A 14,327-nucleotide genomic window follows, 5' to 3' on the forward strand; every position below is an offset into this window, starting at 1 on the left:
TTTATATATAATTACTGTAAAAAAATAACGAGTTCGCTTAAGCTTTCAACAAGTAGAGTTTGAGCTTGATTATTTCACTCATAAAATAAATGAGAAGAGTCAAATCGGCTCTCTTTACGAGCGTGAGCTCTGGCTTAGCTCGTGAAGAACTCTAATCAAATCAAGTTTGCTCAAATTTTAGTAAAGAGATAATATAAAAGAAAATACCGAACCAATAAATTTTTTATGGTATTCACTACCGAGTTTTGTTCAAATTTCATATTGATATTTTTGGTACCGGTACTTTACGGATCTCATCACAAAATGAATACAAATATATTTATAATTTTTTTTACTCTACTTATTATGTAAATTTCTAAATTTGATTAAACTAGGAACTTACCACCGCGTGTTGCGGCGGTGACACGTGCTTGACACAAAAATTTATTCTAATGAAGTAAATCAAACTAAACATGGTATAAAACAGTAAATTTAGTTTACAACATTGCTACGTTTTAACTTTAGAAAGTATGTGAGGTGTAATTTAAAGAAAAAAAAAACAAAAAATGCATGGTCAAAAAAAAGATTTATCTAATCTAACCTCGAACAATAGTTTGTGGCTCAGACTAATAAATAACATAAAAATGAATAAATTCACCTTCACTCATGTTCTTATTGAAGGCTTTTATAACAAATGTGTAGCTAAGGCTCTAACCGATCCTACTGATTATGCTGCTTTTCTTGTTGTATATGTCCTCACTCAAAATCATCATATATAGTGTGCTGCAAATAAATTATATTTGAAAGTCACCTAATTTTAATTAGACTTTACTCAGATACCATAAAAAAAAACCTTAGCTTGAAGGCATAAGAAAGAATACCTTCCACAAGTAACGGCGGTGGCTTTTCTTCTTTCCCTTTCCTGCAATCTATCACCACCATCAAGCAAAGTAGAAGCCCCTAGGGTAACCATAGAAGTTTATCACTTGTCGTAAATCGGGCACACAATTGGAAAAAAGACATAACTACAGATATTGTCCTTTATGTTTGTACCAGATTTCAATGGTTGTCCTTTATCTTTAAAATTAACATAATTTGTACTTTACGTTTCCAAATGTCACACTATTTGTCATTTGACCTAACTCAGTTAGTTTTTATCGTTAAGTATGGTCATGTGCACGACGCATGAGGGCTAATTGGTCATTTTACCCATTTAATAAAAAAAACATTTTAATAAATAAAAGAATATATAAATATATAATTAAAAAAATATAAATGAAAAGGTGTTTCTCTCTCTCTCTCTCTCCTGTTCATACACCACCACCACCGTCTTCTCCGACGAGCCACCACCATCGTCCTCTCCGGCGAGCCATGAACACCGCCATCAGAACAACACCACAGTTGCCCACCAACACATCGGAATCCCCGTCAAAATTTTATTTTCCCCCATCTTCCCTCTACATGTATATCGCTCCACCATTGTTTGCAAGCCCTAGCGGCGGCGACGACGATCCAATGAAAAAATACACCCTGATTAGGTTTCCGACAGCCATGATTAGGGCTCGTTAAGGCCGTCAACGGAGCAGATTGATACACGGTTTCGGTCGCTACAACTGGTTTTGTTCCATTAAGTAAGAATAGGTTAGGGTTTTAGGGTTTTACCTGCATAGGCCTGTAAATGAACCGAACGTTCGGTGAATTGTTCGTGAACCGTTCGGCTGGAAGTTCGTTTATGTTCGTTTATTTAATAAACGAACGAACATGAACACAAAATTTGTGTTCGATTAATTAAATGAATGAACATGAAAAAATGTTCCGTTCATTCATTTATGTTCGTTTAAGTATTAATAGAAAATAATTAAATATTATCTGGATATGTCATCCGCTTAAATGTTTTATATTTGTTAATTTATGTTCATTTATGTGTTTTCATATTTAAGTTTGTTTATGTTTGTTTGTGTTCATTCACATTGGTTCATATATGTTTATTTATGTTCATTTATCTTTGTTTAGTTACGTTTGTATAGATTTTAAACAAACGAACACAAATGTCCATTTTTAAATAAACGCACATGAACATAAATTTTTGTTTGACTAATTATAAAGTTAAATGAACGAACACGAATATGCCCTTGTTCGTGTTCATTCGATTCATTTACGGGCTTTTAATATTCACATTGATGAATACACCGGTCTTATTCTCTAGCCTCTACCGATTTTATTTGTGTTCGTTTGTGTTCGTGAACACATTAATTTTCTTAATGAACGAACACGAACATAAAATCTCGTTCGGTAAGTGTTCGTGAACCGTTCGTGAACACAATATTTTCTTAATTAACGAACATGAACAAGGCCTTGTTCGTGTTCGATCGGTTCGTTTCACAGCCCTATACCTGCATTTTAATTAAGCTTTGGTTTTCTATTGTTATGCTAATTTAGTCTTAAATTGTTAAAATTTAGGTCGGTGGCGGTGTTGGGGTTTGTGGCGGTAGGTCCGGTGGTGGATCTAGTGACATAAGGGGGAGATGACGATAGTTTCAGGCGGTAGTGGTAGTTGCCGGAGGTCGGATGGTTTCGGTGGTGTGGCGTGGGGTGATGGTGGTGGGTTTGTGTCTTGGTGATAGTAGATTAAACGAGAGGGAGAAAGAGATGATTATGTTCTTTTTGTTTATTTTTCATTTATTAAAATATTTTTAATTAGTATGAGAAATGACTATTTTGCCCTCACGTGCAATGCACATGACCATACTTAACGAGAAAAACTAACTGGGTTAGGAGCAAACATTGTTAGATTTGTAAACGTAAAGTGTAAATCATGTTAATTTTAAAGATAAAGGACAATGAGTGAAATTTGATGGAAACATAAAGAACAATTTTTGTACTCTGTCTTGGAAAAATGTAACTGAGAGAGTTGTAACATTTGTTGGACTTACCAATATGAAAGTTTTCTCATGTGAATGTAGGGATCTACAACACTACTTAGAAACTTTTGTTCATTTAGTTATCATATAAATAAGCAAACAAATAGAAAGTTAACCAAAAAAAATCCTTTTTTTAACATGTAATAAGTTCATTCATATAAAACTTGGACCTGAATCATGTTTGAAAAATTATCATAAGTTCTTAGTTGAGAACTACATCTTTTAGTCTGTACACAATTTTTCATTACATATGATTATAGTTTATGCTCTTATACACGTTTCTAATTAAACAAAATATCCTTATTAATTCCCATACTTTGTAAACTAATTACCAAATATAACATGTCAATCTAAGAGGTATCATGTATACTAATTACTATACTACCAAACTGTATATCTAATGAAAATCAAGTAATAAAACCAGAGATTTTTGTATGCATCAGTTTATTTAGCTTCATCACTAATCGTAGTGCGTAGAACATAAAATGAACCGATTCAATATACATGAACAGAACATTGGAAGTGTAAACTAAAAACTCGCCTTTTTCAACCGGTCATAGAATGCACAAAAAGATTTACTTCATGTGACACTGATGTGCTAAAAATAGTCAAATAGTTATTAACTAAATTATGCTAATCTAGACACTAAGTAACAATTCTAGACTCTTAAAACTCGACTAAACTACTAACCGGCAAGTGAACCGATCGACTCTAGTATAGCTAAGTAAGTCCGGATATCGAATCCACGAGACTCTTTAAATTACGTATATTAACTAATTAGACTCAACTGACTGACACAACTATTTATTTATTAGTATTAAATGGAGGTTTATAATTAATTAATAGACAAAATGGCAAAACAGGTCCTTTATGTTTTCATGGTTTTTCAATAGTCGTTCTTTAGAAACCTTAATGGCGGAAATCATATTCTGTGTTTCCAAAATGTTGCACGTTACGTCCTTTTCCACTAACCCAGTTAGATTTTTTCGTTAACTCTCATCACATGAGATGCATGTGAGGGTAAAAACGTAATTTCATTCTCCACCTCATTTCCCCCCTTTTATAACACACCCCGACTTTTCCCTCATTCGATTAGAAATTAGGGTTACCAGCCGTTATCAAATTGGGGGAAATTGGGGGAATTACGAGCCGTGAATGATGGTGTTCTGTGAGTGTGGTAAAGAAGCCGTGATTAAAACCTCTTGGATGGATAAAAATCCAGGTCGTCGGTTCTACTCATGCCCTGTCCAGGTACAATTTTCTATTTCTATTCTTGAATTAGGGTTCTGTGAATGTGCTTAACACGAGTAATTATATGTTTTTGCTTGAAATTAGGGTTCAGATTGCAAATTTATTGGATGGTTTGACCATAAAAGGTGTCAAAGGTGCATGGAAATCATACCTGGTCTTCTCAGAGCTAAGAACAGTTTTGAGGAAGCTAATAATTGTCTTGAAGAAGCTAAGAACAAGCTTGAGGAAGCAAACAAGAATCTGGGATACAAAGCAAGCAAAATGAAAAGGATGTTGATTGCTAGTTGGATATGTTTCATAATCTATGTACTTTTGTTCTAGATGAATGTAGCTTTTGTTTAGGTTAATAAGGTGTTTGTGTTGTCTTTTATTGTTGATTGTTGTTGTTGTTGTTGACTAATGACACCATCCTAATGTAAGTTTTTTAAGGTTTATTGCCCTTTTAAGGTTGTATTGGTTGTTAATCAGGTTCCAATTGTTAATTTTGACTACACAATGCACTGCACTAGACACATTTTGACTGCAAATAACCAACTTTGACTGCACTAGACATATGTTGATATTAAATAACCAACTTTGACTGTACTAGACACATTTTGACTGCACTAGACATATGTTGACTAAATATAACCAAAATGGGACTGCACTAGACATGCTGAATGCAATAACCACAATGTGAATGCAATATAAAGTCAAAAAACATCAACCAAAGTCATTACCTCAATTAGTCAAAGACATTCACTAGAAAGGGATTACATAAAGTAAAATAAAGAGACTACCAAAGTCATTACATTAACCATTCAAAGTCATTACATCTACCATTCAACCAGTCATTACATATCCAAATTCAAAACACCAAATTATCATCCTAAAGTCATTAATCCAAGTTCAAAACACCAAATTACCAACATCCAAACATACATTAACACATACATAAACTAAAACATATTCCAAAAGACAAATCACCCTTACATCCTGCCCAATCTTCCAGAAGACCAATCACCTTGCCTGCTTGCATGTCCTTATGTTGTGTCCTGTATTGCCACACTTTGAACAAGCTCCTTTGGTTTCTTTCTTTGACAACTTACCACCTTGAGTCAAGTCCTCTAACTCAAATGCTGATCTCGTCCTAGCCTTCTTTGGTCTACCAACTTGTTTGTTATGTTTGGGAGGAGTAAGAGTTGTAGGCACTTGAGACCTTGGCCATAAGGGCCTGCCATTGATTGGATTGATCTTGAAAGAATAAACTTGTCTCCATGTGTCCATTCTATGCACTGGATTAACCCAGCTTTCCACTGCACCAACCCTTCCACCATTAAGAGCCTTGTTCCAAATTGCTGCCACCACATGTTCACAAGGAATACCTGGATTGCATATATAACATAGTTCAAACACTACCTAACTACCCAACTAACTACATAATGAAGTACAATAGCCAATTGCGTACCTGTCAGCTCCCACCTTCTGCATGTACATGTCCTCTTAACCAAGTCAACAACTCTTTGCTTACCTGGTCTGCCACTAACCTGATATAGATCTCCCCCATTCCACTGAACAGTATAATGTGCTGCATTTGTCCTGATGTTTTGCAACTCAGTGGTGGCAGTGGGTGTAAGCAACCCTTCACTCTTGTCTATAACCTCCAAAACATTCACTATCCTTCTCATTAAGTATTCCTTTATGTATTCAAGTGATGATATGTTAGGCATGTCTCTGCCTTCCACAATCTTACCATTAAAAACTTCACACATGTTGTTAATCAACATATCAGACACTGCCCTCCCTATGAACAAATCAAAGTAGTTGACACATTAAAGATGACAGTTGACACATGACACAAAGCTAAAGATGACAGTTGACACATTAAAGAGATGAAGTGCATACCTGAGAAGTGTGACTTAGACTAGTGTTTAGGATGAAAGTTGGACAACCACAAGTGGGCATCCGGGTTGAATGCTTTCAACTCATCCATTGCTGTCTCAAATTCAGGAATTGTTGTTGCATGAGCACACTTGTATAACATATCTTTGTACAACTTCCCTCTATAAGTTGCTTTAAAGTTCTCATGAATATGCCTAACACAAAATCTGTGCTCAGCACATGGAAACAAATTTTCAATAGCAGGAAGAAGGCCCTGTTCAAGAAAGTTACAACTTAAATCCAGATATAGTGCAGTGTACAAGAAAGTTATAACTTAAAAACAAACACAAAATTAATAACATACCTTTTGCCTATCACTCATGAAAGTGAAACATGAGTTTGGACCCAAATCCAGATCATCTACTAAGTTTTCTAGGAACCAAGTCCAAGAGCTGAGATTTTCTGTCTCTACAACTGCAAAAGAAACTGGGTAGATTCCATTATTTGGGTCAACTCCAACTGCAGATAAAATTTGACCTGGGAATGGTCCTTTCATGAATGCACCATCTAGACCCAGTAGATCCCTCCCTATTGCCTTAAACCCTTGCTTTAAAGCACCAAAACAAACATAGATCCTTTTGAACCTTCTAGTTGGTAGATTTGTGTCTGTGCCCTCCTCAACCTGAATTTTTACAGTGGTACCTGGATTTTGTTTTTTCAATTCAAGCACATAATCCCTAAGCATACCATATTGTGTTGTGTAATCCCCTTGCACCATTTTCTTGGCTTTAGCCCTAGCCTTGTATGCTTTTAATCTGGAAATTCCTAGTTCATATTGTCTTTGAAATTGCTCTTGCACAGACTTGACAGGTATTTCAGGGTTGGAGTGAACTTGATCTAGTAGTTGATAAGATAAAAAGGTGGATGTGCAAGCACTAAGTTTCCTTGTTTGAAGGCATTTATGCTCATTATTTAATCTTCTCAACACCCAAGATTCAACACCTTTTGGTTTCGAAACTAACATTGACCAGGGACATTGAAATTTGTCTGGGTCTGTCTTTTTCCCCTACCACCAACATTAATAGGGCCCTTAGTCTTACCTACCACAACCTTTTGTTTCCCTTTTTCTAAAGAACCCCCTTCACTTCTCTTTGTTTTACCAGCATGTCCTTTGGCTTTTGGTTGACTATCAATATGCACTCCATGATCATCAATATCAAAATCTGGTAAATTACCACCACATTGTACTCTTAATCTGACTTTATCATCCTTTGCAAAAAACAGCTTCCTCCTACTTTCAACTGAATGTCTTTTAACCAACAACTTCACTTCTTGCTTGGTCCCAAACTCTTGCCCTATGAAAAAGTTGACTCTAGATTCCTTATCCTTATTTGCATTTGCCCTTCTAACAGTATGCAAGTGGTGTTTTCTAGTACCAGTCTCATTCTCATCAGATTCGGACCCACTAGATATTTTGTCATTGTCTATAATTTCATCTTGTATATTTATATCTTTAGGGTCAGGGTTCTTATCTTTCACTTATAAGTCAACATTATTAGTGTACTCCCTCATATCAACTTCAGGATCATCAGCAATTTTGCACTCATCACCTCTAAAATCACTATCACTATCATTCTCACCCTTATGCACAACCTTTGTTTTCACATTGAAGTCACAGTCACTATCACTATCACTATCATCCTCACCTAAATTACCTTTAAAGTCACTATCATCACTATCATCTTCACCCTCACTATCAGTCTCAACCCCACCCTCAATATCACTATCAACCTCACTCTGTAGCACAACATCCTCATCCTCACCATCTGGCCCAATATCACCATCTAGCCCACCTTCACCCTCTGGCCCAACATCTGCACTAACATCAACCTCTGGCCCAATATCAACATCTAGCCCAACATCTGCTCTAACATCAACCTCTGGCCCAATATCAACATCTAGCCCACAATCACCCTCTGGCCCAACAACTTATTGCCCAACATCTACATCAACATCTAGTCCACTATCACCTTCTACCCTACAATCAACATCTAGCCTATCAACATCTAGTGCACTATCAATCTGTTGCCCAACATCTACATCATCACCCTTTAACCCAAAATCCACCTCATCACCCTTTAACCCAACATCCACCTCTAATCCAACACCACTTGACTGCCCAAAATCAATTGAACTCCCAACACCACTTGACTGCCCAAAATCAATTGAACTCCCATCACCACTTGACTGCCCAAAATCAATGGACCTCCTAACACCACTTGACTGCCCAAAATCAATTGACTTCCTAGCACCACTTGATTGCATAACAAGGACAATAGCATAAGGTCCACGCTCATCAATTTCTTCAATAGACAATGATATGCCTTTTTTTGGCTTAGGTGAAGACCAAAACTCTTTAATATCTTTAACCCCATGTTGAGTATATACATTAATGAGCTTATGATGTTCCACATGTGTAGCTAACCTCAGCACATCTTGGTCGCTACACAGCTCTTCAAGACCATCATCTAATCCTTTCTCAGGATGTAAAAATTGATATAAGATAATATCAATAGTGGAATACCCTAACACATTCATCATTTCACTAACTTCGTGAATGGAGAACCTGTCAATGTCAATCAGGTCCACGAAATTAACAGTACCTCCTACATATGTGCGATTTGGAGGACTAGTCAATCGACCACCGTGATGGATCTTTAAGCTAAAAATATTTGGATAACCAGCTGCAGAATACCATAACTTTGTAAGTAAAATGCCCAAAAAAACCTAATTATCAAAGAAAAAATTTAATTTCAGTAAGCCATTACCGTATATTAGGTCAACATCATAATCTTCCCCAGTTTCGCGTATTTCCCAGGTCATTTTTAGATGGAATAGATGATCGATGATGATGATCGTGGAAGATGAACATCGGAGAAGACTAAGAGGTGAAGAAGATGAAGGATTGGAAGTGAGAATGAAAAGACGTGGGTGTGTTATAAAAGGGGGGAAATGAGGTGGAGAATGAAATTACGTTTTTACCCTCACGTGCATCTCATGTGATGAGAGTTAACGAAAAAATCTAACTGGGTTAGTGGAAAAGGACGTAACGTGCAACATTTTGGAAACACAGAATATGATTTCCGCCATTAAGGTTTCTAAAGGACGACTATTGAAAAACCATGAAAACATAAAGGACCTGTTTTGCCATTTTGTCTAATTAATATTAAACCAATAATAATAACTATTTAACAAAACACAAGACACTTTAATTTGACTGTTTCAGATGATAAAGAAAATCACTTAGGCTAGAATCCCCTAAGTTGCAGTTATCAATTAATTGAAAAATACTTGTTATGAAACTGGGATCGTAAACTAGACACCTAAAAGAAAACTCTAACATGACCCTTGACCATTCTCAAGAAGACACCTATGGGTTTCTAATAAGTTTTTAAGACACACCAACGCGGAAATACTACCTTACAGCGCGGAAATCAAGGGTAATTTAACAAACTTAATTGACTCGCTAGACGATATTAATTAATCAAACATAGAAGGACTTCTTATGAAGAACTAAATCTAGCAATATTAATCAACAAAGATCTAACAATAACCTATCACCTTACAGCTTTCTAGGTTAGCAACACATTTTTATTTATTTGACTAATAATATTATTCCTATGGTTTTATTGCAAATCAACCACAAACTAATCAAAAACACACAATAGATGACTTAACAAAATCTATTATATGACAGACAATCACCAAGGATAATTTGGAATAATAAAATTCACCCAACAAAACCAAGCACACATATGTATCAATCAAATAAAATCAAACAGTTTACTGATTCATAAACCATAACGAAAAGCAAAATCCAAACAAAATCCAACTTTGACATAGGTTCATCATAAGCCTATACATTCTATAATGTTTAACCTAGCATCTTAAAATCAAACATAATAATAATAAAAGAAATCATGGTGAAAATAATAGAAACGAAATATTAAAGGCAATAAAACCCGTAGTCTTCAATCTTGAACGTATAGTTCTTCACCGGGTGATTCCTTGCCTTCAAAACCGCCAAATAGCTCCGATATAAGCTCCAAGAAACTCCAAATTCGTCTGGTGACTGAAGGGTATTCTTCAGGTTAAGGTTAAGGGTATATTTATAGTGAACTAGGCCAAAACCTGACCAAAATCAAAAACTTTCATGAAAACTGGTATGGCCGCGCAGCACGACGAGAAGAAGGAAGCTCGTCGCGCGGCACGGCTTGCTTCATCTGGGGAGCCGGTCTGACCGATTCTCCTTCCGGTTCGTTTTCTGATGTGTTCCGGCTTCTCGTTTAGGCTTATTTTGACTCAATTTTCGCCCTTTTCAACTACGATCAACTTCTAAAACCTACAAAACTCAAGTATGTTAGTAGTATACAAATCTTAACTAAAAACAAACAAAAACTAATTAAATATTATATAAAATATAAAAGGAAATATATATATTTATCATTATATCAGACACGTAATGAAAATCATTATATCAGACACGTAATGAAAATTTGAAATATTTCCTCACACCGGAGCGCTACCACCACCACAAAATTGTCGCATAGGGTTCGCGGATCGAATCCGGTCGACGACGAGAGAGGTTGCCACTGACATCATAAACCCTAGATTTGACAGCCTTGACTTCCAACACCGGAGCACCGCCACCACCGCACGATCGCCGCCTACGATTCTTAAATCGAACCTGGTAACAATCGATAATAATGACGGCAATAGGTAGAAAACCAAGATGTAGAAATCAAATATTATGGTGATGGTGGAGAGAAAGCTAGAAATAAAAGTTGTGGAAAAGTGGAACACCGTCCAAAACACCCAATCAGAAGCCACCAACACTAACGCTGCAATAAGTTGTATCATATGCTTTAAAACGTGTCGGAGTAGCACAGTAGCAAACTGTGAATGCCACCGACCTTTCAAATTAATATTTATATAAGCTATATGCATTATACCTTATTAGTACTAATAATATGACAAATAATCTTCGAAATAGCGAGACATGTAACTTTTAAATAAGAATTCAGCTTTATTTAATAAAATACATTTAGAAATATTACAACTAGTTTGTTTTATTGAAGATATATGTTATATAATAATATTATGAATGAGAAAAATTTCTAAGAACACTAATTTGGTAAACAGTTTTGAAGGAATATCATCTTGATAAATAGTTAACACTGTTTTGAGAAAAAACTCACAAATGTAATACTTATCTTAGACGTGGTAAAAAAAGAATTGTGGAAAATTCCCAAGATTGTCCTTTTGTAGAGAAAGAAACCAAATTTGGCCCAAAACTTTAAAAAATCCCAAAAAAAATCTGTAACACCCCGGCCGGGAAAGGGCTGACGTGTCACAATGAACATGGTTTCTGAACAAAAGACATGATTTTTTTATTTACTTCTCAAAGACATAGTATAATAGACAAAACAAACTTAAGGTTAATTTAAAAACTAGTACGATTAAAAGATATTTTGTTTAGATCCTGACGTTTTATTCTTCTCTCTTAATCCCGCCCGAAGCAACCTGTGAACCTATAAAAATTTTAATAATAACGGAATGAGCCGAATGCACAGTATGGATCAATTAATAAATGATTTAGTGAAATGTAATTTATAGTGAACTTACTATAAATGATACGTTGCAAAGTAACCTTATTAAATAAAGTAAATCATTTCATACGAATGTACCCATGAGCGGACATAAAACGTGACAATATACTGGTAGCTACTCCTACATATTTATCACACGAGATGGCGAGTTGGCATACCCGTTATCCATCTCCTTAGTATTAATCCTAGGATCGATCCATACGCCTCCTAATAGCCATATGTACCACACTTGTACTTAAGAGACGCCGTGAACTGATCTCACCGTCACGGTTGGTGCACATGTTGTCGATGCCGCAACAACATGCTCGTGGGACACTCCACGAGAAGCGGCAATCAGGGTATCGGAATACAAATCTTATTCACATAACTCATAGCAAATATATTATCGTAACATATATCAGAACATGCGAAAATGAGTATAATTAATTATAATACTATCGCATGAAATGAAATCTAAATCCAATATTATAATCAAAATTGTAATCCAACGGACAACCAAGTGAATTCATAATCCAAAGACGTGAGAAGTTTTAAGATATATATAAACTTAGTGGGTTTATATCACTTGAATATGAAGTAACAAGGAGTGAGGCTAAGGATCCGTACCTTTAATATCTCATGCGATGTATACTTGTTCATAGGCGTTTGTAACAATCTACATATTTTATATCTTTGTTTAGAATATGAGAATCATATGTTCTTGTAATATTGCGTTAAAAGTTTTCTTTTCTAAATGGGATTTGGTATTAAATAGTCCGGTAACATGATCTTTTATATATATTTTATTAACCGTTACCTTTGAGTTATAATAATAATAATATCTATCCATAATGCATGTTAGAAAATAGTTTTAATTTACGTAATAATTACTAAAATAAAATATATCTCGTAGTAAAACTGATGTTGGCTTTGTTTATAATGATTTTTATAATTCTTTTAATAACAATTTATGATAATACATCTTTCAATTAAATGGCGATTTAGTCCAATTACATATTAATATAATTGAGTTTGGAACATATCTCGTAGCATAACTCATGGGTTTTGTTTAAGAAAATAAATGGATGGTGTATGGGCTCGAATTTGAGCCAAGTACTATTTGTTTAAGATGTTATGTTATTTTAACTAGGATTCCTCTTATCTAAAGTGTTTACAAAAAAAATAGTTAAAATATACCTTGATATTACTTCGTCTTCTTCAATACTTCACCGGAAAACAATTAGGTTGACTGGAAAACTGTTTTGAATCCTACGAGTGGCGGCGACGTGACCGAAGTTACTAACAAGTGAAGATAGGTACGGATGATTGTTGTTTATATTGTTGGCGTTAGTTTTTTTTGGCTTACCGAATATTTGCAAAGTCATCGTCGGAAACTTGAACGGAAATATTTTTACGTGTGATGGTGAAGGCTCTCCAACCCGACTCTTATAAATTACTCTTTTCTTGGTAAAAAATATGGAGATGAAGAGATGGTATACATGGTACTATTTCGATTTTATAGATGTTAGTCGGTTAACCGGTTCCGTCGTGATGTGGCGCAATAGTGTTTCAAAGGTGGTAGTTGGTTATGGAGTCAAGATGATGAACAAGGTAAATGTTTAGGTGTTTGAGTTCATTTTTTTTATTCGAAAACTTGAAGCGTGGCTGCAATTTAGTGTATAGAGATGTATCTGTATGCATGTTAAAGTGTTTTTAGATAAGTATTTATAACTAGATTTCTTTCTAACGAAGTTAGCTAGAGATATGGATGGCCATGTTCATAAAACTTCATATTATTACTCCCTTCACTAAATGAGCCTATTTCACTTGATCCTATCCCATTTTAACTTTTGATCCTATCTGCGCGTTTCTAATTTTTTTCTTTTTTTAGACTTTTGCTTCTTATTTAACTTTTCTTTATAATATAATATAATATAACATAATATAATATAATATAATATAATATAGTTTATTTTATTATTCGTATCATCTGATTTTGGATATAATCGTATTCATGGTTTCCTTTTAATATATACCACTTAAATTTTATTACCTTATATTTCGGTTATTCTTATTTTTGCACACTATCCTTTTTATTTTGATCACTTATTTATTTATATCTTTTAATTTTTTTAGCATATAGAATGATTTTAAATTTATGGTTATTAAAAAATCCATCTCAAAATTCACGGAGTCGTGACATTTGGGTTCGTGTTGATGGTTTTGGATAGCCAATAAAACAATGCCACGTGTCAGATGTCTAACACGAGCCGTCAGATTTCAAACTAAATTCGTCGGATCCATGAATTTTGAAAAAGTTTGAATTTCCAAATATACGCACCATTGATTTACCACCAACACCACTTGCCGCCGCCAAAGATGTCCGACCACTCAACTTCTGGTCACTTTTTCTCTGCCACCATCGAAGACTCCTTCATCGACTCACTCATCACCATCATTGAAGACTCCATCATAGACCCACCAAAGATGTCCGACCACTCAACATCTTGTCACTTTTTCACCACCGTCTTCGAATACTCCATCATCGACTCACTCATCACCGCCTAAGCCCCCATATTTGGTGGTGGCAAGTGATGTTCAAACTTTTTCAAATCTCACGGAGGAAACGAAAGCATTCTCAAACATAACGGAGACGATTGTATTCAAG

At 35.1% G+C, this 14,327-nt stretch overlaps 1 protein-coding gene across 1 annotated transcript; it reads right to left on the reverse strand.

Moving 5' to 3' along the window:
* Positions 1–5,150: 5,150 nt before the first annotated feature.
* Positions 5,151–5,902, reverse strand: LOC143530275 (uncharacterized). Its single transcript, XM_077025855.1, has 2 exons — positions 5,599–5,902; positions 5,151–5,515 (listed from the first exon to the last, which is right to left on the reverse strand). The coding sequence occupies exons 1-2, from the start codon at positions 5,900–5,902 to the stop codon at positions 5,151–5,153; spliced, it is 669 nt and encodes a 222-aa protein (XP_076881970.1).
* Positions 5,903–14,327: the final 8,425 nt, after the last annotated feature.

Source organism: Bidens hawaiensis, unplaced genomic scaffold, assembly GCF_021521415.1.
Source record: "Bidens hawaiensis isolate Kalapana, Puna unplaced genomic scaffold, B.hawaiensis_p1.1 tig00008883_1, whole genome shotgun sequence".
NCBI classification, from domain to species: domain Eukaryota; kingdom Viridiplantae; phylum Streptophyta; class Magnoliopsida; order Asterales; family Asteraceae; genus Bidens; species Bidens hawaiensis.